This window comes from Acinonyx jubatus, chromosome B3, assembly GCF_027475565.1.
Source record: "Acinonyx jubatus isolate Ajub_Pintada_27869175 chromosome B3, VMU_Ajub_asm_v1.0, whole genome shotgun sequence".
Lineage (NCBI taxonomy): Eukaryota > Metazoa > Chordata > Mammalia > Carnivora > Felidae > Acinonyx > Acinonyx jubatus.
Genome location: NC_069386.1, coordinates 132,256,234 through 132,280,887, shown reverse-complemented (window position 1 = coordinate 132,280,887; position 24,654 = coordinate 132,256,234). Strand labels below are relative to the sequence as shown.

Sequence of the window (24,654 nt, the reverse complement as noted above, 5' to 3'; positions counted from 1 at the left end):
AAAAAATAAATATTTCATGATTTAATTTTTTCTTTTTTATTAATTTCCAGAAGAATTTTACCTGGAGAGATAGATATAAATGTAGATACAGATATTTTAGTATAGTTGACACCCAGTGATTTAATTTTAACTAATTTTAAACTCTGGCCTTGTTTCCATAGGTGTTCGAACACTTGAAATACCACTACTGAATGTCATTGTTGGAAACCCAAATTTGTTAGAAGTTAAAACTGAAGGCTCTTTCGATGATACTGATAGTTATGTAATGAAAATTTCTGCAGCTAGCAAAGCTTTACGTCAAGTAAGATTTTAGTTACAAAAAAAAAATCTATTAATTATGGAAAACTTAGAGTATAAACTAAGAGAAAGAAGAGAAAATCACACATAACCCTATCTATCAAGAATGACTAAGCACTTTTAACATTTGGGAATTAACCAAAGGCATCGTAGCATTACAGAACAGAGGTTGAATGAGTTTTGGAGAAGACTGGCTGGTATAGATCTTCTGGTACTGTCTGTGAACTTGGGAAGGTCACTTTACCATGGCTCAGTATCCTCATCTAGAAAATGGAGATGGTAATGATAATACCTACCTCATAGGGTTGTTTTTGAGAATTAAATGTGATAATTCAAGTAGGACATCTAAAACAATGTCTAGGGGCACCTGGGTGGCTCAGTCGGTTGGACTTCTGTTCATGACCTCGTGGTTCACAAATTTGAGCCCCACATTGGGCTCTGTGCTGACAGCTCAGAGCCTGGAGCCTGCTTCGGATTCTGTGTCTCCCTCTCTCTCTCTGCCTGTCTCTCTCTCTCTCTCTCTCTCTCTCTCTGTCTCTCAGAAATAAACATTAAAAAAATTTTTTTTAAATAATGTCTGGCATGTAGAAAATCCTCAGTCACTATAAACGAACCGTATTTTTCTTTTCTTTTTTTCCCTAAAACTGGGAGAGCTTTGTACATACACTTTGAACATCTTGCCCCTTCCATTTAACTATATGCTTTAATCCTTTTGAGTTGCTAAATATTTTTCTACATATTTCAAAGTTGTTTTTATCATGAAGGTTTTTGGATGCAGAAACAAGTAGAATTTCCATGTACTTAATACTCAAACAGTAGTCAAGACATTGCTACTTTTGTTTTATCATCACCCCTTCCCCCCGCTCTTTGGTTTTTGGTTTATCGTCTGAGATATTTCAGAATGAAAGCAAACATCATGCCATTTCACTTCTTACATGATTCAATACACGTGTATAAAAAATATGTGACTATCTCTCACATAACTATTATCATGCCATTGTTTTTCCTAAAACTTTTTAAACAATTTTTTGGCATCCTATAAAACCTAGTCCATAATCAAATTTCCCCAATTTTCTTAAAAATATTTTTATCATTGTTTTGTTTGAATTTGGATCCAAACAAGATTCACACAGCACGTAATTATTTTTCTCTGAAGTGTCTTTTGTTTGAAGGTAGGTACCAGTCCATTTTCTTCCCTTGTCATTGAGTCGTAGAAATCAGATGAGTTGTGTTATAGAATGTCCAACATTTTGGATTTTTTTTGTTTGCTTCCTTGTCTCTTATTTAACTTGCATGTCTCCCAACCCTAACCATATTCTCTTTAATGGTAGAACAAACCGTGTTTAGATTCTGGTCCAATGTATTTTGGTAAAACTTTTTAAAAATACATCACGTTTAATGGGTACAGAGTACGGGGACAGAGGTACAGTCTACAACATCACTACAGTTATTAGTATTTCTAGATTTTTAAAATTCCAAAAAGACTTTAAAATTTCAAACGGAATATAGCTAATTTTGTTGAATATTCAACAAAATGTGTTCAAACACACATATTGTGCTTAAATTCCTACTAAAAACATATCTTTGTGAGCTACAGCAATTGCTACATGTATATCTTCTTTTCAAAATGAATACCAGTGGAAGTTATTTTATTCACATCATCCAAGCAAATCTCCAGATGTTCATGAGGGAAGGGGGGGAAGCATCATCAGTCTGAGTAGGGTGTAATAATGGAGTTTATTTCATAAGCTTTCTCATTTCCAGTGTTGCCCACAGCTGTTAGATTGCAATGTACTTCTTCCTGGAAAAGAAAGTGTTTTCTGTCATGATTTATTCTCAAACAATCTTTATGGTCAAACATATCTCTCTATTTCTATTTTCACTCATTTCTTTTCAGATATTCTTAAATTTTTTTAATGTTTATTATTTTTGAGAGAGAGACCACGAGCAGGGAGGGGCAGAGAGAGAAAGAGATGGGAGACACAGAATCTGAAACAGGCTCCAGGCTCTGAGCTGTCCGCACAGATCCCAATGCGAGGCTCAAATTCACAAACAGATCATTGACCTGAGCCCCAGTCGGACATTGAACGGACTGACCACCCAGGCGCCCCTCTCTTTGTATATTCTTTCATTGGTCACTGTGTTAGTTTACTTGGGTTGTCATAACAAAATACCACAGACTAGGAGTCTTAAACCACAGAAATTCATTTTCTCACGGGTGTGGGGGCTGGAATTCCCAGATCAAGATGTCAGCAGGGTTGGTTTCTTCTGAGGCCTCACGCCCTGGCTTGTAGACAGCCGTCTTTTCCTCGCGTCTTTACGCTGTCTCACCTCTGCGTGTGTCTGTGTTCAAATTTCCTCTTGTTATAAAGACAGCCATTATATCGAATTAGGGTGCACCCTGATGATCTCAGTTTAACTTAATCCCCTCTGTGAAGGCCCTGTCTCTAAATAACAGCCACGTTCTGAGACACTGGGAGTTAGGGCTTCAACATACAAATTTTGAGTGAACACACTTGAGCCTGTAACAGTTACTTTAAGTAATCTTCATTTACTTGGATATTTCCAGGGTTCAACCTCATTGGCGTTAGTTGTCTGGGGAGCATCTACTGAGTGCTTTGTCACAACAGTCGTGCCAACATTGAAAAACAGCTGTAGTTATCTCAAATCCATGCATCATATTCCGAGTAAACCTATCCCACTGGAAGACTGGACTAGTGGCATTCACAAAGACAGTCAGGGGTTCAATATGATCAAAACTTTGCCGGTAAGAAACCCAAGCACATTGTCGTAAGGGTGCCCATGACACACTACTTTTGTGTGATTGGCTGGCCATCGTGTCTGAACGTTTCTTTCCTAAGATACTCAAAACACTGGTTATTTTTCAAACTTCTTGTCATTTTGAGGATGTGATTATTATTTATTTCTAAAATATAAGAACTTCCTGAAATAATGATTTTTCTTGGTAACTCAGCGCCACCATTTTAAAAATCACTTTATGCTATATTATGGTGGCATAATCTCAGGGATTTTGTAATATACAGTGATTTGTCATTATGTTGACCTGTCCCGGGCTGATAGTTTACTGGTTCCATTGTGATGTAGTTACAGTTTTCATTTGTGCCTTGTCAGTATCTGTGACACCTTAAAAAAAATAAAAAATAAATAAAAATATATATATATATAATTATTATTCTTTGCTAACTATTACTTTTAATTTTCTCTGTGACAAAAAAGCAAATAACCAAACTTGAAGGTTTATTTACTAAAGACATCACTAAGACTTTTTATAAAGTGTTGAAACTTTATTGCATTTGCTTCATGGTAGCTATTTTATCTACTAACATTTTTTTCACTTATTTACAAGTTGCAAACAGTTCTATTACCATGGGTTGAGGTTGTCGAAATTCCAGAAGAATAAGGTGTAAGGAGTGCAGGGGAAGTAGAAATGGACTCTAATACCTGGAACTAAAAATTTAAAAAAAAAATTGCTTTGAATGTTTTTATGGAAAAGCAAGATTTTTAAGTTAAAGACTTAGTAAATAACAATGAATTACCTGTTTTCTTTGCTTGGTCACTTACAGGTCAACTACCGGCCTCCATCTAATATGGGGATTGCCATTCCCCTCACAGATAATTTTTACCATGCAGACCCTAGCAAACCCATACCGAGAAATCTATTTCCTAAGTCAAAGGTAAATAATTTTTCACATTTAAACCAGTACTTATTTGAATTCGAGAAATCATTCAGCGAAATTACAGATGGCCCTAGCTGCAGGGATTAAATGAGAAGGTGTATTCTAAACAATGTTCTACCTGCCCTGATATGTCAGCACTGTTATTATTACTACGACTCCTGCCCTCTTCCTCTTCCTCCTCCTTTAGCCCCGTCTCCTCTCACTGCTATTTCTAAAGGTGGTTTTGGAGCCAAGAAGTCTAAGTGGACCCCTTTCTCCTGACTGTTCCCTGGTTCCCATCTGGATTTCCAAGGGGATACATGGCGTGAGAGTATCTTTTCTCAAAGGAAAGGAGCCCCAGGCCCATTTCATGTCCAGCCTAGTGAAGTGAAGGGTTGTCCTTGAGGAAAGAAGACCGTTTGGTCCAACACAGGCACATTTAAAGTGCTGCCAAGGTTCTTCCTAGAGAACAACCACACTCTCTGGAGTGTGGACTGAACACGGTGGGAAGAACAGAGAGAAACCAATAGGTTCCGAGGAAGAGTACGTGATGGGCAACGCACCTACCTGCCTGTAGATGTGCACAGACATCCACATCCATTCCATATCCGCACGCACTGTGTATGTGCACGCACACATACACAAAGACATAAAATGGTTCTTTCTCTTGTTCAGAACTCTCTCTTGTCACCCCATGTCATTGGGAATAAAAGCCAAATTCTCACAGCGGTCTATCAGGTCCTTCGTGATTTGGCCTTGGCATTGCATCTGACCTGATTTCCCCCAGGGTTAATCTGCTCTAGCCACACTGGCCTCCACGTGGTTCTTCAGATATGCCAGACATATTCCCAACTCAGGGCCTTTGCAGCTGAAAAAATTCCTGTCTGGGATGCTCTTCTGCCAGAGAGCACATGGCACACTCTGTCACTGTCCTCAGGTCTTTGCTTCAATGCCACCATCATTGTGAGGCCTGCCTTGACCATTCTATTTAGAATTGGAAACTCCACTTCCGTTGTTACCCACTCCTTGTCCCCCTTCTCTCCCTTATTGTTCTTCATTGCACTTATTATAATTTTACGGATTTTGCTCATTTGTTTTAGTTATCATGATTCATAAAAAGATAAGCTGGATAAGTCAGGGTTGTTGCTGTTGATTTGAAATCTTCTCCTCTGCTGCCTCTTTAGTTCCCAGAACAGTGCCAGACGTAAAGAGTGCTTTAAGACTGTTGGACAAACTAATAATACACATTTGTGCAAATATTATTACACACGTAACACAGGGGGAGGTTGACTTTTGGTTGAATCTTGCATTTTGGTGTAAGAAGCTCCGTTCCAGGCAATGACCAGCTATAATACTGAGTTCTGCTTTGATTCCCCCTTTTTTTCCCCAAAGATAAACCCTGTTGTGTCACTAGAACCAAGCTTCCACTACTGAAATATGATTTTACTACACTTACGTGGAAATCCTTAATTTGTTTGGATTTTCAAGATTCTCTTGGGAGTTGAATAGTAACTGTATCTAATTTACAGCTAAGTCAGTAATTTTTTAGTGTACTTTTTATGCAGTCGACACATGTTAATTTCTTTTTTTTTTAATTTTTTTTTAATGTTTATTTTTGAGACAGAGAGAGACAGAGCATGAACGGGGGAGGGGCAGAGAGAGAGGGAGACACAGAATCGGAAGCAGGCTCCAGGCTCTGGTCCATCAGCCCAGAGCCCGACGCGGGGCTCGAACTCACGGACCGTGAGATCATGACCTGAGCCAAAGTCGGACGCTTAACCGACTGAGCCACCCAGGCGCCCCAACACACACACATGTTAATTTCAACATTTCTAGTGCTATCAACTACTGTACAAACAGATGTTCTCTGAGGATACAGCAACAAACAAGACAAACAGATACCTTTATAGATCTTTCCTGTAATGGGGGAGGATAGGAGTTAAACAAAAAAGTTGTACAAATTAAATACTGTTTCTGTATGTATGGCCGTGCATAACCCGAAGCAGAATTATCTAGGCATATTTCTGCAATGCAGCTTTCTCAATTGTCCCTCGCAGCTACTGAATCAGAAACTACGGGTGCAGTCCTGAAATTTGCATTAAAAAAACCTCTCCTAGTTAATCCTTACCCTTACATTTAAGACGGCCAAGTAGTAGAAATAGACACAAAACACACAAGATGACTGTGGATCAGGGGCATATAATCTAGTCCAAGGGAGTCAGACTGAAAGAGGAGTAGGGTGAGCCAACAAAGGAAGAGCAAGGCAGGGTGTAGAAGAGGGTAAGGGAGAGACAGAGAGCATCCCAGGAGAGGCGGTGTTGTCACAAGGGCAGTCATGGCAAAGAGCTCCATGAGTCAGGAGAACCGGGAGGCATGGAGCGCAGTGAGTGTGTCTGTGTAAAACAGAGAATACACATTCCGTTCAGTCTGCGTGGAACATTCATACAAAGTGATGGCTTATTTTGTAATAAAGTCTTAATGAATTCCAAAAAGGCTTAATATGGTCCGCATTCTATAACTTTAATTCAAATTAAAGAAATGCAAAACAATGCCAAAAGAAAATAGTACGTGCAGACACACATATATCTTTAATTCACTCACCCCTAAATCTGTCTAGTGTGACTTGTGAAAAATCCTAAGTAAAATATTACCAGCAAGTCAAATGCAGGAATACACTAACACCGTAGTGTATCGGGAGACTGTAGAGTTTCTCCAGTGTGAGCAAGTTTGAGCGTAGGAAAACATTAAAATAACATACTGTATAAATGGATTGAAGTAAAACTAATCTCAACAGAAGCCATAAAACATATTTGATACAATGTAACATTCATTTCTGAATAAGTTTATGTAAACCAGAAATAGAAGTGATACCACCCAATGCAATAAAATCGGTGAGAAGTCCTTAGCAAACATATAAAATTCAATATTAAAGCATGAATGCTTCAATGCTTCTATTTTATTTTGTTCTGTAGGGTCAACCTAAGCCAACACAACAAAAAAATAAATAAAGTGTAAATATTGTAAAGAGACAAAACTCACCATTTCCACATATAATTACTTACTTAGAAATATGGAAGAAACCACTGGTGAACTATTAAAATGAATAATAATTATCACTAATGTAGTCCAATGGATATCAGATCACAAAGAAAGATCAGTAATGTTCCTATATATCTGTACTAATTAATTGGAAGTAATAATGAAAAACAACCCACACTTCATCTGCATACAATAAAAGATGTAGAATTTAATCTAAAATTATGTGTAAGGCAGGTATGAAAAACATTGTATGATTTAGGTGAAGCACATAAAAAACACCTAATAAATTGAGAGAAGTCTCATGTTCTTGATGGGAAGGTTCACCATTAAAAAGCTCAGTTCTCTCCAGAGTAATTGCACTGCATTCAGTGCAAATACAATCAAAACCCACCAGGGTATGTTTGAGGGAACACGGTGGGCTTATTCTAAAGCTCATAGTGAAAAGAAAATTTGTATTAATAAATAATCTCAAGGGGCTCCTGGGTGGCTCAGTCGGGTAAGTGTCCAACTGCAGCTCTGGTCATGATCTTGTAGTTCGTGGGTTCAAGCCCCGTGTGAGCCTCTGGGCTGTCAGCTCAGAGCCTGGAGCCTGCTTTGGATTCTGTGTCTCCCTCTCTCTTTGCCCCTTCCTCACTCATGCTTGCTCTCTCTCTCTCTCCCTCTTTCTCTCTCTCCAAAATAAACATTAAAAATAAAATAATAATAATAATCTGAAGAACAGAAAATGGATTTGTCTTCCTCTATATAAAAAGTAATTAAAATAATATAGTATTACGCAAAGTAAGCAGATAGAAGGAAGTAGTAAAGATTAGAGTGGAGGTGAATAAAAAAGAGAATTGAAGAAAGGTGGAGAGAATCAACTTTTACTTCATTATTAATGGATATTTTTGCCCTCTTAACTTCTCAGGGATTTTATGCATTCAGGGAACAAACATTTATTGAACATTTACTCAGTTGGCAGAAAGCCTGCCGCAAAAAAACCAAGTCAACCTGTATTCTATTTGCAGAAATCTGGTAAATTCAAACAGTGTGCTAACGCGTCTACTCGGGAAGAGTGTAATTGCACAAATGACCAGAAATTTTCACATGCTGTTGCTTTCTCAGACTGCAGAGAAAAGGTAAGCTAATTTTTAATTACCCGAAGACAAAATACTTTCATATCAATAAAGATTTTGAAATGTGCAGTTTGATTAAACCTGAGTGTTAAGACAAAGAAACGTCTCATTGTGACACAGAATTAAATAGGACACAGAGCTAGAAAGATCTGGATTTAAATGTGCCTAAGCCAGTTAATTAACCACTCTATAAGATACAAGAATACCCGCCCTACCCCGTCCATTTCACAAGATTCTTACGAAGATACGCACACAGGCACGTATCTGTATGAAAACAATTTGTGACCTGTCCTACGCTACACTAGATTATGGTGAACATTGATTCACTAAAAAAAAAATGTGTACATGAGTGTCAGTGCTGGGAATATGGGAGATCAAGTCCTTGTAATCAAGGAGTTTGGTCTGGTAACAGCCACAAAATAGAAGACAGTATAGTATATTGGTTAAGAGAAGGGTTCTGTGTCAAATGTTTTATTCTGTTAGCCTCAAGACATCCAAGAGTGTATCAAATGGATATTGATGTTTGCAATAGGTGAGTTAAATGTCCACTTAGTATAGCTTTCAAGTAGATCTATTTCAAGGCCTTGTAAGACTATATAATAGCATTATAGACTCTCCATCTCTGTCTTCTATCTATCTATCTATCTATCTATAGCATTATATTAAATGATTTGATTTTTATAAAATCTTTGATATAAAGATAAAATCACTGAATACCATGTTGGGCGTAGACTTAGCATTCAGTGAATTGTGAGGAGTGTCACATATACCCCTGCAACTCTCCCCTCACTGAATTACAATGTATCTCTTGAACATTTGCTGACTGCCAAACGCTGCTCTACGCATTCTTCGTGATTTGTCTCCAATTCAGGGCACTGACAAGCCAGGTAATTTGCCAAAGATCACCTTGCTGATACATGGAAGAGTTAGATTTCAGCTCTGACTCCAGAGCCTGAGCTTAAAGAGTGTGGCTGAAAGATCATGGCTGGCTGGGAGAGAGGTGTGAGAGAGGTGGCCAAGAGCCACCTCATGCAGTGCCGTTTGAGATGTGGGTTAGCCAAAAAGGTTTGAATACTATCATAGAAAATTTCTGAAAAAGACCAATAGAAAGTCATGAATTTTGTTACCACAATGTTTGTGTATTACTTTTGGAGTTCACGTTAATTCTGCTGTAAGACACCGTGTTTTTCACGCCCTGAGAAGGCAGAAGCCCTGAGAGGCACATGTCCCTTAGAATGGCCAAGCTCTTGGAGAATGTATCTATTCACTCTTTACCAGGAAATGAAATTAGTCCTGAATTGTCCAAATTGACATTCATTCTGACAATTTGCATTTTAGGTTCCTCGTTTTAAGTTTCCAGTTACACAATATCCAATTTCTTTGGAAATTTACAGTGAGGATGGACATATCCCAGTGGAAATGCCGTATCTGGTTACCGTGACTGAAGTGAACAGGAGGGAAAATTGGAAACTAAGTAGGATTTGCTTTCTTCTATAATTATTTTGTCTTATAAGTAATGTTGTTATTACCTAGGTAAGCGGCTTATAAAACCAGTTTACAACAACCAATAGTTCTTTGGAAAAGAATTTGAGTCCGTTGGCAACTTGCGGTTTACTGTCCTCCTTGTCTCCCACGTATTTCATTATTACTTTCGGTGCCCTGGATTTCGTGGCATAACAGCATTTTTGAAGAATTTGAACTGTAAAACATTTGAAAGCCATTTTGTAGATGAGTAGCAAAAACGATTGATTGAATTTGTGCTACACGTTGGTCTAGTGTCTCTTTCGAATGGTTTCGCTGTGTTACAGAGAAGGTTCTAAAAGATGTGGCCAGATAGCCTATAGAATCTACTCTCTAATACGAGCAAAGTTTTTTCAAAATTCTATGGTAAAATAATTTAAAAGATGCAGAAATTTTTTTAAACAAGAAAAATCAGGGGCACCTGGCTGGCTTAGTCAGTAGGGCACGCAACTCTTGATCTCAGGGTTGTAAGTTTAAGCCCCATGTTGGGTATAGAGATTACTTGAAAGTAAAATTGTAAAAAAATAAAATTAAATTAAAATTAAATTTACCACAATTCATTGTTACCTCGAATATACAACTTTTTCCTGCACATTTTGTTTATAAATACTTTGAGGCAATCTCCCACTCGATCAGTAAGTAGACAGACAAATAGATTGATAGATAGAATTAAATGAAATTTTGGCCAGTTATTAATGTTACCAAATATCCAGACACTGGGTGTTCAGTGAGTCTTACTCTGCCCAGTATATGCATTCTTGAAATGAAAAATCTAGCAAAGAAAACTACTATTTCACTTTACTAACATCCCCATTTTCTGTGGTATGCTGGAGCCTAATGTTGCCAGCTTTTGAGCATCAATTGTTAAATATTCAAGCGTTTTGTGTACTGGTTGTTAAGCCATTAGTAGCTGGAGATTAGCCATGGTGAGGCTATTTATACCATGGAAATTGGCAAATGCTGCTATCAAAGCTTTCTCCTCCCTTAGATCCCATGTACCATTATACCACTACAATTTCTAATCCCCACAACATATATCTGGTTTTAGAAAGAATTACAAGAAAAGCAAGAACACCTGATCGTTTCTTTTAGAAAAGATTAAGTGATCCTGTTGTGAAAGTTTTCCGCCACCTTATCGAAAATCATTTACCAACCACTAAGGTTGCATTATCTCACTGCCAAAGATATAAAGTATGTACAGGTTAGAACTTGTCATAAGCATGGGGTTGGAAGAAAAGGGCAGCCTGAATGAAGTGGTCAAAGGGCTTGTCCTTCTTGACAATGTCCTTGAGAAGATGCATTGTTGGCCTCATTTCCCTAAGTACATTTTCTATAAAGTCAAGCAGAACTGAAAGTCTGGGATAACTTAGCCGTGTTACGGAGTAAATTCCTTCATTGTACCTTGATGTACGTAGTAAATTTTATGCAAAATGTGCAAACAGCATAATGTGCTTAAAATATACCTCATGTACTTTTAGAACACAGTGTACCAGAGAATGTAAAAAAATTGAAAGATTACTTAGAACCACGTCTTGATGCTCCAGTGTATAATCCTTTAGGCCTCAACTTAAGTATAAAGGTGAGTTGACAGCATTTTTGTTTTTCCTGTTTTGAGTTCACAAAGAACATGTGTCTAAACTAAGATTGGTTTACGTTTTAAAGTATAGCTGTCCGTCAGTAGCAGAAACTGTATCTTTAAGATATATGGAAAAGTGTTTATTTTTCCTCCATTTCTCTTGACATCAGTATTTCAAAAGGTATCTGAAAGTTAAATTGAACACTTTACTAGTTTTTGAGCTGATAGGCAACACTAATAGGTTATTTTTCAAGGTAGAGCAGAAACGTTATTTCCAAAATTTAGGAGGTAAATGAGTTTTCTTGTGTGTACGTTTGGATGTATACAGGTATGTCTTCATAGCCGCCCATAAGAACACATGAAATTGATATAATCTAGGTAATTATAAAAGTCAGTAACAATTAGTGAACGTATCAAAACCATGAATATGATGATTAGCCCAAATTACTCATCAAGTCCGTGTTAGGTTTTGTGTCTCTGTTTCTTCATTCTAAAAAGAGGTATCACCTGTTTGTCCTCCTCCCTCCGTTCTAATTTTGATACATGAAGTAGATGTGCAAAAGCCTTAGGAAGGGGATCGGATTTTTCTATGCATCATCTGTAGGGAAAGTGGCCACAGTGTGTATTTTAGCTTGAAGGAATATACGTGTCCATGCTGCCAATGACCAGGTGTGTTTTTTCCACAGGGCTCTGAACTTTTTCACTTCAGAGTGTCTGTTGTTCCGGGCGTCACTTTTTGCAACTTAGTTGAAGAATTTCAGGTATAGTAAATGCACAAGGTACTGATGGGACGATGGCTGGGGAAGTAACATGACAAATGTCAGTGCAAGAGACACTAAAGAGAAAAAAAACAAACAGCATAATTTGTGTGATACACAAGGCTTGGAGACCAGAGATCCTGAAGAATGGGGATGACATTGTCAGTAATGGTGAAGGCAGAGTGCGTGACAGGTATAGGACCCAGCAATGCTGGGAAAATTTTAATAAGTGCTTGTATTTGTTTTTATTCTCTCTCCATCTTCCATATTTAACTCAGTTTTCAGACTTTTACCGCACTTCCTCTCACGGCATCTCCCCAGAGGAACACAGGTCTATAACACTCAAGTTTCCATTATGATCTTCCCTTTGATTATCATTGTTGTGATGATAGTCTTAATACGCCTAAAGCTGTCAGGATCCAAAAGTATTTGGAACCAAAATCAGTGCCCCTTAGGGGGCAGGGAATGAGAATTTGAGTTAATTGATTAATGACTCATTCATTATCGAATAGTGATACCACATTATCAAAAATAAAATATCTCTCTCTCTCTCTCCCTCTTTCCCCACCCCTCTCCTTTTTCTTTTTTTTTTTCAATATATGAAATTTATTGTCAAATTGGTTTCCATACAACACCCAGTGCTCATCCCAAAAGGTGCCTTCCTCAATACCCATCACCCACCCTCCCCTCCTTCCCACCCCCCATCAACCCTCAGTTTGTTCTCAGTTTTTAAGAGTCTCTTATGCTCTGGCTCTCTCCCACTCTAACCTCTTTTTTTTTTTTTCTGTCCCCTCCCCCATGGGTTTCTGTTAAGTTTCTCAGGATCCACATAAGAGTGAAAACATATGGTATCTGTCTTTCTCTGTATGGCTTTTTCACTTAGCATCACACTCTCCAGTTCCATCCACGTTGCTACAAAAGGCCATATTTCATTTTTTCTCATTGCCACGTAGTATTCCATTGTGTATATAAACCACAATTTCTTTATCCATTCATCAGTTGATGGACATTTAGGCTCTTTCCATCATTTGGCTATTGTTGAGAGTGCTGCTATAAACATTGGGGTACAAGTGCCCCTATGCATCAGTACTCCTGGATCCCTTGGGTAAATTCCTAGCAGTGCTATTGCTGGGTCATAGGGTAGGTCTATTTTTAATTTTTTGAGGAACCTCCACACTGTTTTCCAGAGTGGCTGCACCAATTTGCATTCCCACCAACAGTGCAAGAGGGTTCCCGTTTCTCCACATCCTCTCCAGCATCTATAGTCTCCTGATTTGTTCATTTTGGCCACTCTGACTGGCGTGAGGTGATATCTGAGTGTGGTTTTGATTTGTATTTCCCTGATAAGGAGCGACGTTGAGCATCTTTTCATGTGCCTGTTGGCCATCCGGATGTCTTCTTTAGAGAAGTGTCTGTTCATGGTTTCTGCCCATTTCTTCATTGGATTATTTGTTTCTCGGGTGTGGAGTTTGGTGAGCGCTTTATAGATTTTGGATACTAGCCCTTTGTCCGATATGTCATTTGCAAATATCTTTTCCCATTCCGTTGGTTGCCTTTTAGTTTTGTTGGTTGTTTCCTTTGCTGTGCAGAAGCTTTTTATCTTCATAAGGTCCCAGTAATTCATTTTTGCTTTTAATTCCCTTGCCTTTGGGGATGTGTCGAGTAAGAGATTGCTACGGCTGAGGTCAGAGAGGTCTTTTCCTGCTTTCTCCTCTAGGGTTTTGATGGTTTCCTGTCTCACATTCAGGTCCTTTATCCATTTTGAGTTTATTTTTGTGAATGGTGTGAGAAAGTGGTCGAGTTTCAACCTTCTGCATGTTGCTGTCCAGTTCTCCCAGCACCATTTGTTAAAGAGACTGTCTTTTTTCCATTGGATGTTCTTTCCTGCTTTGTCAAAGATGAGTTGGCCATACGTTTGTGGGTCTAGTTCTGGGGTTTCTATTCTATTCCATTGGTCTATATGTCTGTTTTTGTGCCAATACCATGCTGTCTTGATGATGACAGCTTTGTAGTAGAGGCTAAAGTCTGGGATTGTGATGCCTCCTGCTTTGGTCTTCTTCTTCAAAATTACTTTGGCTATTCGGGGCCTTTTGTGGTTCCCTATGAATTTTAGGATTGCTTGTTCTAGTGTCGAGAAGAATGCTGGTGCAATTTTGATTGGGATTGCATTGAATGTGGAAATAGCTTTGGGTAGTATTGACCTTTTGACAATATTTATTCTTCCAATCCATGAGCAGGGAATGTCTTTCCATTTCTTTATATCTTCTTCAATTACCTTCATAAGCTTTCTATAGTTTTCCCTCTCCTTTTTCTATCCTGACCCTGCCTTAAGGCCAGCCCCAGTAATGAGTCCACACTGCTGCAGATGTATGTTAACTGACTCTAATTTAAATAAAACCTTAAGAACTCAAATAAAATAAAATTGGCAAAAATACAGTAATTCAAAACAAAAAAATAGAAGCATAGCAAAGGCTTCAAAATAAAAATGCAATATACACACCACCTAAGTTCTAGAGTAACCCCTGAGCAACATAGAAACCAGGAACACATACTAGCTTAGCAAAGGTTTTGAGAACTAAACTGACAATGGAGCCACCACAGAAAGTAAAGCAGAACCCAGGGTCTGAACTCGACCAGTGTGTCCAAATACTAAAACAAACAAAACACCCAACAGGGGCACCTGGGTGGCTCAGTTGGTTAAGCGGCTGACTCTTGATTTTGGCTCAGGTCATGATCTCACTTGTGAGTTCAAGCCCCGCATCAGACTCTGTGTTGACAGTGCAGAGGCTGCTTAAGATTCTCTCTCTCCCTCTTTCTCTGCCCCTCCCCTGTTCACGCTGTCTCTGTCTCTCGAAATAAATAAATGAACTTAAAAAAACACTTTCCAAAGAATTTTTAACAGGACTCAGAGTCTCACAACATAACTATATGTTTTTAATATTTATTTTGAGAGAGAGAGAGACAGACAGACAGAGCACAAACAGGGGAGGGGCAGAAAGAGAGAAAAACACAGACTCTGAAGTAGGCTCCAGGCTCTGAGCTGTTAGCACAGAGCCCGACGCGGGGCTCAAACCCACAAACCATGAGACCATGACCTGAGCTGAAGTCAGCTGCTTAAGCGACCAAGCCACCCAGTTGTCTCCCACAACATAAATATCTTAAATGTCCAGGATAAAATCTAAAATTACTCACTATGCCAATAACTAAGAAAATATAATCCTCAAAAGACAATCAGCACTGGACAGCAAAATGAAATAATTACACGTTATTATTTTTTTAAGTTTATTTATTTATTTTTGAGAGAGAGAGGGAGAGAGGGAGGGGCAGAGAGAGAGGGAGAGGGAGAATCCAAAGCAATCTCCATGCTGTCAGCATAGAGCCTGATGTGGGGCTCAAACCCATGAACTGTGAGATCACGATCTGAGCCAACACCAAGAGTCAGACGCTTAACTGACTGAGCTACCCAGGCGCCTCCAGACAGATGTTTTAAACCAGCCATGATAACCAGCTTCCATGGGGTAAAGGTAAACACTTGAAATGGCTGAAAAGGGAATGGAAGAAATTCTCAGTAGAGAAATGGAAGCTGTAAAAAAGAACCACATGGAAATTTTAGAACTGAAAAATACAGTATTTAAAACTTAACAATCACTTGATAGACTCAGTGGCAGAACAAATATGGCAGAGAAAACAAAATCAGTGAATTTGAAAATAAATCAGTAGAAATCCACCCTGAAGAAAAAAGACTTTACAAAGAATGGCCTCCTTTCTGCCCACGAACGCCACTGAGGAAGCATCGTGAAAGTCTCCCTCCCACCGCCATCATGTCTAAGTCAGAGTCTCCCAAAAAGCCTGAGCAGCTGTGGAAGCTTTTCATCAGAGCTTTGAGCTTTGAAACACCCGATGAGAGTCTGAAGAGCCATTTTGAGCAATGGGGAATTCTCACAGACTCTGTAGGGATGAGGGCTCCCAACACCAAGTGCTCCAGAGGCTTTGGGTTTGTCACGTAAGCCACTGTGGAAGTCGTGGATGCCCCCATGAATGCAGGGCCACACAAGATGGGCGGAAGTGTTGTGGAACCAAGAGGGCGGTCTCCAGGGAAGATTCTCAAAGACCTGGTGCCCACTTACCTGTCAAAAAGATTTGTGTCAGTGGCCTTGAAGAAGACACTGAAGAACATCATCTAAGAGATTCCTTCCAACAGTATGGGGAAATGGAAGTGATTGAAATCATGACGGACCGAGGCAGTGGCAAAAAGAGAAGCTTTCCTTTTGTCCCGTTTGATGACCATAACTCTGTAGACCAGATCGTCATTCAAAAATACCATGTTGTGAGTGCGAAGTAAGGAGAGCCCTATCTGAGCAACAGACAGCGAGCGCTTCATCCGGCCAAAGAGATCCAAGTGGTTCCGGAAACTTTGGTGGTGGTCGTGGAGGTGGTTTTGGTGGGAATGACAACTTTGGTGTTGACAGGTTTGTGAGCTCAGCCACGCAGAGCATGGCAGGGCCTAGCTGCTACAGAGAAGACATGTTTTAGACAATACTCATGTGTATGGGCCAAAAACTTGAGGACTGTGTTTGTGATTAATTGTATCACAGGTTCTTTTATTTTTGGTTCTGTGGAAAGTGTAAAGCATCCCAACAAAGGGTTTTTATGTCGATTTTTTTTTTTTTTGCACCCATGCTGTTGATTGCTGAATGTAATAGTCTGATCATGATGCTGAATAATGTGTCTTTAAAAAAAAAAAAAAAAAAAGAATGGCCTCGGGAACCTATGTGATGACATCAAAAGGTGTGACCTTTATGTCACCAGAGTCAGTGAAGGATGGGAAAAAGGGATTGATGCAGGAAAAGAAGAAAGAGGAGAAGCGGGGGGAGGGGAGGAGGGGGGAGGAGGAGGAGGAGGAGGAGGAGGAGAAAGAGGAGAAATAAAGCCTGAAAATGTCCCAAATTTGGTGGAGACATAAATTTATATATTCAAGAAGCTTAATGAATCCAGACCAAAAGAGATCCTGTCTAAACACATCATAATCAAACTACTAAAAATCAAAGACAAAGAAAAAAAATCTTGAAAGCAGCCAAAAAAACAAACAGACAAACAGAAAACATGTAAGTGGACAATAATTTGAATTACTGCTGATTTTTTTTCAGAAACCTTAGAAGCTAGAAGAAAGTTGTCCAACACCTTTAACATATGGGGGACAGGGGTAGTTGGGGAAGGAAGGGGGGCCAATCCAGAATTCTATATCTAGTCCTTCAGGAATGAAAGAAATACAAAAGCATTCCCAGATGAAGGAAAATTAGGATAAGCCACTGTCAGCAGAAACTCTCTTTAAAAAAAAAAATGTATAAAGAAGTTCTTCACGCTGGAAAGAAACGTCAACAGAAGGAAACAAAGCTTCAGGAATGAAAGAGGGACCAAAAAAAAAAAATGAATGAAAGAAAAAGAGGGGGGTGCCTGGGTGTCTCAGTCAGTTAAGCGTCCAACTTCAGCTCAGGTCACGATCTCACGGTTTGTGGGTTCGAGCCCCACATTGGGATCTGTGCTGACAGCTTGGAGCCTGGAGCCAGCTTCAGATTCTGTTTCCCCTCTCCCCCACTCACACTCTGTCTCTCTCTCTCTCTCTCTCAAAAAATAAACAGTAAAAAAAAATTTTTTTTTAAGAAAAAGAGGAAATGATTGCATAGTTAATAAAAAGAATCAGGGCAGCTTGGTGGCTCTGTTGCTTAAGTGTCCGATTCTTAATTTGGGCTCAGGTCATGATCGCAGGGTTGTGGCATTGAGCCCTGTATCAGGCTCTGTCGTGAGTGTAGAGCCTACTTAAGATTCTCTCTTTCTCTCTCCCTCTGCCCCTCCCCTGCTTGTGTTCTCTCTCCCTTTCTTCCTCTCTCTCTCAAAATAAAATAAAGAAAGAATCATTAAGAAACAATAGAAAAAAGAGCGTAAAATTTCTTGGGACTGTTGAAACCTGCTTTTCAAGTATCCCGAAGCAACGGATTTTTGTGCACCATAAAGGACATTATTGGGAGAAATGAAAAAATTTGAACATCTGTAGATTAGATAACAGCATTGTCTCAGTGTTAATTCCTTGATTTCGGTAATTACAATGTGGCCATTTAAGTGAATTCTTTGTGTTTAAGAAATGCAAATTGAAGTATTTTGGCAGTAAAGAGACATTGTGTCCAGAATATACTCCTTTATGATTCTGGGGCTTAACCTTTTTTGAGACATGGTGTGGAATATTTGGATAGTCAAAGAAGATTGGAAGGGAAACATTTGAGGAAAAACTGTTTTCAAGAACTTTAGAGGAGGCGGTTTTGCTGGAGAATACAGAATTCAGAGGTGATACAGGTGCCTAGTCTCAAAAAATAACGGATGGCTTAACTGAACAAGTGAAACTTTTATAGTGTCTGGCGAGATGACTCAAATTTTATTTTAGGTAAAAATGGGTAAGGAAGGGATTCTGGGTAGAGGGAACAGCAGCCTCAAAGACAGATAAGGGAACATATAAAACTTACCTCTTGAGTAGCTTATAGACATTTAGATGGAACTCAAGGTTATGTATAAGAACATGGGTAGGTTAGGGTCAAATTGTGGGAGACCTCAAATGTCGTAAAGAGAGCTTTAGAACATTCCTATTAGCAATAAGAAGATATTAAACATTTTCGAAGAAAGGTGTTTGGGGATGGACACAAGGTCTATAGGAGCCCAGTCAGAGTCAGAGTGAATCAAGGTTTACAGCAGCCCAGTCAGAGTGAATCACAGGATTTTTGTTCCAAGCGCTGGGACATGTATTTGCTCTTTCTTGATGATATCGAACAAAAAACTTGTAGCCCCAGGAGCTGCTGCTGTCACCCATGAGGGCTGTGGGGACTGAGAGGGGAGATACCCAACACCGAGGAAGCAGAACAGAAAGATGGAAACAAACCCCAAACGGACTATGATTATAGTAACTTGTATCCTCTGGCTGTAACTTCTGCATAGAAAAGAAAATTCGCTTTTGCAATTACAGGTAGCGTATAAACTGTCTCTCTCATTGGCCACAAACATATTAGATCTCTCTTTTTTTTTTTTTGAATGGAAAATTGAGGGTTCTTTTTTTTCTAAGTTTATTCCGTGAGAGAGAAAGCACACGAGACCATGAGCTGTGTAGCAGCAGAGAGAGAGAGAGGGAGAGGGAGAATCCCAAGCAGGCTCCATGCTGTCAGCACAGAGCCCAACCCAGGGCTCTATCCCATGAACCATGAGATGACAATCTGAACCAAAATCAAGAGTCAGACGCCCAACCAACTGAGGCACGCAGGCACCCCAGATTAGATCTTTCTTAACAAAGCTAATTATCCAAACTCTTCTGATGGTCCAGCTTAAAAGGAAGATTTTGGTTTTTAATTTTTTTTAACGTTTATTTATTTTTGAGACAGAGAGAGACAGAGCATGAGCAGGGGAGGGGCAGAGAGAGAGGGAGACACAGAATCCGAGGCAGGCTCCAGGCTCCGGGCCATCAGCACAGAGCCCAACACGGGGCTCAAACTCATCAACCGCGAGATCATGACCTGAGCTGAAGTCGGACGCTCAACCGACTGAGCCACCCAGGCGCCCCTAAAAGGAAGATTTTTGTTTTCTTACAGTACCGTTTGGAAGACCACAAGTAGAATATCCATTCAGCATCTAACATTTTCTACCAAATTCCCAATAATTCCAGTACCAACTGAACACATACCATTGGCTCTAAAGTACAACAGGAGATGGTTAGGCCAGCTGAGCCATTATTGCAAGGATAAGTATCTGCCCAGATGGGAAAGAATGGTTTCTCGCTGCTCTCCACATCACTCAGCCGGGTCCACCTTTTAAATTCTGCAGCTTACAACATCCCAGTTCCAGTAACAGTTCCCTATGGTCAAAATTCTTTTGGTTGCAAATAAAGCAACTTCACTTAAAAAAAATAAAAGTGTTTTATGGACAGATTGGTGTCCTACCAAGATGAATCTGGCAATGTTATTATGTCAACCTGGATTGACAGGGTGGAAAGGAGGTTAAGTGGTTGGTTTGTACAAGGTGAGTCGATAGAGCTCACAATAGCAGGATCGAAAATGGAATGGAATAAGTGAAAAATAAATAAATAAATAAATAAATAAGAAGGGGCACCTGGGTGGCTCAGTCGGTTAGGCGGCCGACTTCGGCTCAGGTCATGATCTCGAGGTCTATGAGTTCGAGCCCCATGTCGGGCTCTGTGCTGACAGCTCGGAGCCTGGAGCCTGCTTCAGATTCTGTATCTCCCTCTCTCTGACCCTCCCCTGTTCATGCTCTGTCTCTCCCTGTCTCAAAAATAAATAAGACATTAAAAAAAAAAAAAAGGAATGGAATAAGTGAAGCTGAGAGAAATTGTAAAAGAATTGATGGCATAAGAGGGCTGTTTCTAAGGAAAGGCATACCTCCTTAGGTCACTAGGAGGGAGGTGGTAGTAACTTTAATTTGAGCTGTATCCTAAAACAGCGTATTGATCCTTTTTCTTATCCTTGGCATTTTCCCACGTTTGCCACTGTCTTACTTCCACTCATCCCTTCTTTCTTCTACCTCAAAATATGATCTTGCTTCCTGCCTCACAGACAAAACCCAAGTCACCGGGCTCAAACCACCTCACTCTCTGTCCCCACTTCTACATTTAACATAAACGGTGCCCATTCTTGACTCAAGTCCCAGAGAAGAAGATGCCTCTGTGTCTCTCTGTTAACAATCCTGTCTCTCTTCTAGGAATTTATTTTTATTAGTTATCCATTCAGGTGTAGGAAGCATTTTGAATATACGGAAGTTTCCCTATGTTAACACCCAAAGGATTTTCTAAAGAGATGATGGCTTGAAAGAGCACATACTGATTCCCCTCCTGGGAATGCCCATTCTTCTTCTCCTCTTCTGTGGACCCAATTATTCTTCAAGATCCAGCTCAGAAAGCTCCACCCCTAGTCACCCTAGGCAGTTAGTCATTCCCTACCTGTTTTCCCAAAGCACGCTGTCCATTCCTCTATAACTGAACACAGAACTTTTCCCCGCCCTATCCTGCCTACCGCCGCCATTAAAGACCGATGATAAAGGTATAGGATGGTAAATACAATTCTTATCCTGTATTGTGTGCAAATCATTTCTTGCCAGATTGTCAAGTGACTGTCTCTGGGCTTTGTGGATGCCGAATATCTGCATGTAGCTGAGCAGAAGCTTGCTAAATTGGTTAATAATACCTCTGCTGTTGGGGAAATCATATGAAGTTCAGTGTTTCGAATGACTAGATTCAGAAAGCTAACGGACTTTGCTTTTTCCATTGCAGATTTATGTTGATGAAGTACCATTGCCATTTCCAGGACACACACTTATTGCTGTGGCCACAGCTGTAGTGCTGGGGGCATTGATTTTTATAACATTTATGCTTCAAATACGTAACATCCACCCAGGTGATATGTTCCAAAACTTTATGACAACAAACAAAGTGAACTTATCAAATCTCAGCATCAATCAGCTGCCTTATAGATGAAAATCTGAATAGTGAGCAAACAATAATCACAATTCTCTCTTTATTTCCTGTTTTTATTAGACAATTCCTAGAACAATATGTTTAAATGTGAATATAAAAATGAGATAAAATGCTATTACCATTCGACTCATTATAACTCAAATTGCTATTTGTCAGTGTGTTTACCATTCTGTTTTCCTATTTTAAATACATGAAAATTTATTTATTTATTTGTTTATTTATTTATTTAATTTAATCCTTACACCCAATGTAAGGCTCAAGCTCACAACCCCAAGATCAAGAGTCACGTGCTCTTCTGCTGAGCCAGCCAGGTGCCCCTACGTATACGGAAAATTTCTTTTTTTATTTTTTAACGTTTATTGATTTTTTAAGAGACAGAGAGAGACAGAGCACTAGTGGGGTAGGGGCAGAAAGAGAGGGAAACACAGAATCCGAAGCAGGCTCCAGGCTCTGAGCTGTCAGCACAGAGCCCGACGCGGGGCTCGAACTCACAGACCGTGAGATCATGACCTGAGCCAAAGTCGGACACAACCGACTGAGCCACCCAGGTGCCCCCACAAATTTCTTATGTTAACCCTTACATAGAAGACTTTCCTTGAGGTTTTTAGAAAACTGTAAAATGACAACCATCTCTGTGTGGAATGAGTTTTCCATATGTTTTAGCTTTTATTGACCGGAGCCCATTCTGTGGGAGCAGAACGCCTGCGCCTTGCTCTGTTCACAAAAGAGTATAAGCAGAACGCAGTCCTGCCAGGGAAAGGCAGGTGCAGAGGACACCCATCCACAGGTGTACTATCAGAACCTCCTAGGAATTAAAGATGAAGCCATTTGAAGCAACTTCAAAACCAGACGGTAGTACCTAAAAAGAGGGAGATGTGACCCCCATTATGGGGGTGTTGGAAGAACACTGTGTGTGCAAGGTATTGGTTTACAAACCCACGTGCAGAAATCCAAGAGATGTACCTCTGCGTGCTCTCTCAGAGCACCTGCTCCCAAATAGTCAGAAGATGGCCAATACATTCTGAGATCAGGCTACACTCTCTTGGAAAAGCTCAGGAGAGGCAGCACACTGCTCTGACAACGTAAGGAAAAGGTAAACATCTGGTTCAGGAGAGCCCAGCTCTGAGAGCTATAAACTGTGGCCGTGCCTGTATATCGGGAAAGGTCTCTTGAGGTGGCAGTGAGCAAGGTGACTCCAAGGATCAGACTCGAGAATAACCTGTTTCTAGATTTTTCTGATTGGAAAATTCTGAATACATTCAACAGGGCTTTACTATTCTCATGGGGGGGGGGGGGCGGGGAGTGCAGGGATTGCCCCATTCCTCGTGTTGGAATATAAAGTGGCAGGGATGGAAGAACACCATGGCAGCATATAAGGCATTCAAAGCAAATGGGCAGGCACAATCACTGTGTAATAAAGATTAACGTCTTTTTCAAGAGCAAAAGGCAGCATGCTTACTGCCTGTTATCAAAGAGTCAAGTTCCCTAAGTTCAGGGTTCCTTTCACATAACGTAACTCATTACATGGGTAGATGTCACCCCACCCTCTTTGTGTTACCCTGAGACTCAGGTGAAAAATGTGGTGCCCAAACGATGATAATCTGGCTAATGCTATTGCTGAAGGTGATAAATAGTCCTTTGTTCTGTCCCGGGAGTCTTGTATCTTCACCCAGCACCCAGAACTACCTTGTAACTTTGCAAGTGGGATAAAACCTCAGAGCCTTCAAAGTGATTGACACAAACAGGACTTAAATTTGTTCGTAGGTTTGCTATATCATGAGAATAGAGTAACCAGATCTGTACTGCAGCCTGTATTGGGCTAGACGCCACTCAAAGCTGTCCACTTTTTGAACCAAAATGAATTAGAGCAGAATATTCTAAACATTATGTGTTATGTGCTGCTTCACATTTCCCAAATAACCTACCAGGCACTGTTTGCCCTCCTTAGTGGTGGGGATGGAAGGTGCCCTCGCCTGCCCTTTACTTTGGATTGAGAGGCCCCCACAGGCTCCGGAATACTGAATTAGCCCAGACTTTGCCAAAGTGTATTCTTGCTGAGTTTGATTTTCTTCTCCATCACACATGTATCCTATCAAGATATCTTAAGAACTTGCTTCTACATACCTCTCAGAGCCATGAAACATAATATTCTATAGCCTAGTGAGGTGGTCCACTCACTCCCCACTAGCCTGGGGAGCAGAGTCAAAGGGGGCAGAACAGTAAAGGTATATTGCTGCCCTGCCAGGGGGAAGGCCTGCACTTGAAATAGAGCAATATTCCAAGTACCAGGCCCTTCACTGGTTGTCTCTGTACCGTGATTACTGTGCCTACTCTGCTGTCATTGTAATGACCATGCAGGACATGGTCATCTAGCACCTCCCATCTCCATCAATACCAGGATCCAGCTCTCACTGCAGCACCACCCACCCCCATCCAATCCTACTATACAATATGGCAGGTAAGAGCTTGGGCTCCAGAGTAGGAACATCTGGGTGGGAATGCTGTCTTTGCCACTTTCTAGCTGCGTCCTCTTGAGGAAACTATTTCTGTGTCTTGGTTTCTTTGTCAGTGTGATAATGTTACTTACCTCATTGGATTATTTGGGAATTAAAGGAGATAATACACAAAGTGTATTAGAACAGAGCCTGGCACCTAGGAAGTGCTGTGGACGTGTTAGCTACCCAAAGAGAAGGTCAGGGAGCATGCCTTGAAAGATTCAAATACTTTCCTTATCAATCCACTCCTAATGACACCAAAAAGAAAAAAAAAAAAAAAAAAAGGAGAGAGACTTCCAGGTGTCATCAGTCTGAATTCCTCTCCACGGGCCAGGCGCTCTATAGCCTTTTAGTGTCCTGACATAATGCAGATAGTGGGTCAGATTTGCATTAGTTCATCCAGTCCCTTAGAAGCCCAGCTAGCAGCCTCAGCTAGCATACTGACTACAGTATCGCTATGACAATAAATTGAGAATAATCAGTACTATATTCTTCAGTCTTTGGTCGAACATCTCCAAACTCTTGGCCCATAAACATTTCCCTAGAGTTTTGACAATAAAATCAGCACATTTCTATACCTGCAATTCCGTGATGTAACTCTTCTGTTGAACACCGTCCTGTTTATTTTGAGTCAGAACCCAGCATTCAATAAAGAG

The 24,654-nt window shown here is 40.1% G+C and overlaps 1 protein-coding gene across 7 annotated transcripts in view; it reads left to right on the top strand.

Annotated features, from left to right (window-relative positions):
- Positions 1–22,051, top strand: part of CATSPERB (cation channel sperm associated auxiliary subunit beta) — a 107,202-nt gene extending 85,151 nt beyond the window's left edge. For all 7 annotated transcript variants that reach the window (XM_053224843.1, XM_015086287.3, XM_053224840.1 and 4 more), the window contains 8 exons: positions 162–301; positions 2,867–3,064; positions 3,882–3,992; positions 8,021–8,131; positions 9,467–9,602; positions 11,128–11,228; positions 11,912–11,986; positions 21,300–22,051. In XM_053224843.1, coding sequence (XP_053080818.1) covers positions 162–301; positions 2,867–3,064; positions 3,882–3,992; positions 8,021–8,131; positions 9,467–9,602; positions 11,128–11,228; positions 11,912–11,986; positions 21,300–21,503 — 1,076 coding nt within the window. In that variant the 3' untranslated portion in view covers positions 21,504–22,051. The remainder of the gene's footprint in view (positions 1–161; positions 302–2,866; positions 3,065–3,881; positions 3,993–8,020; positions 8,132–9,466; positions 9,603–11,127; positions 11,229–11,911; positions 11,987–21,299) is intronic.
- Positions 22,052–24,654: the final 2,603 nt, after the last annotated feature.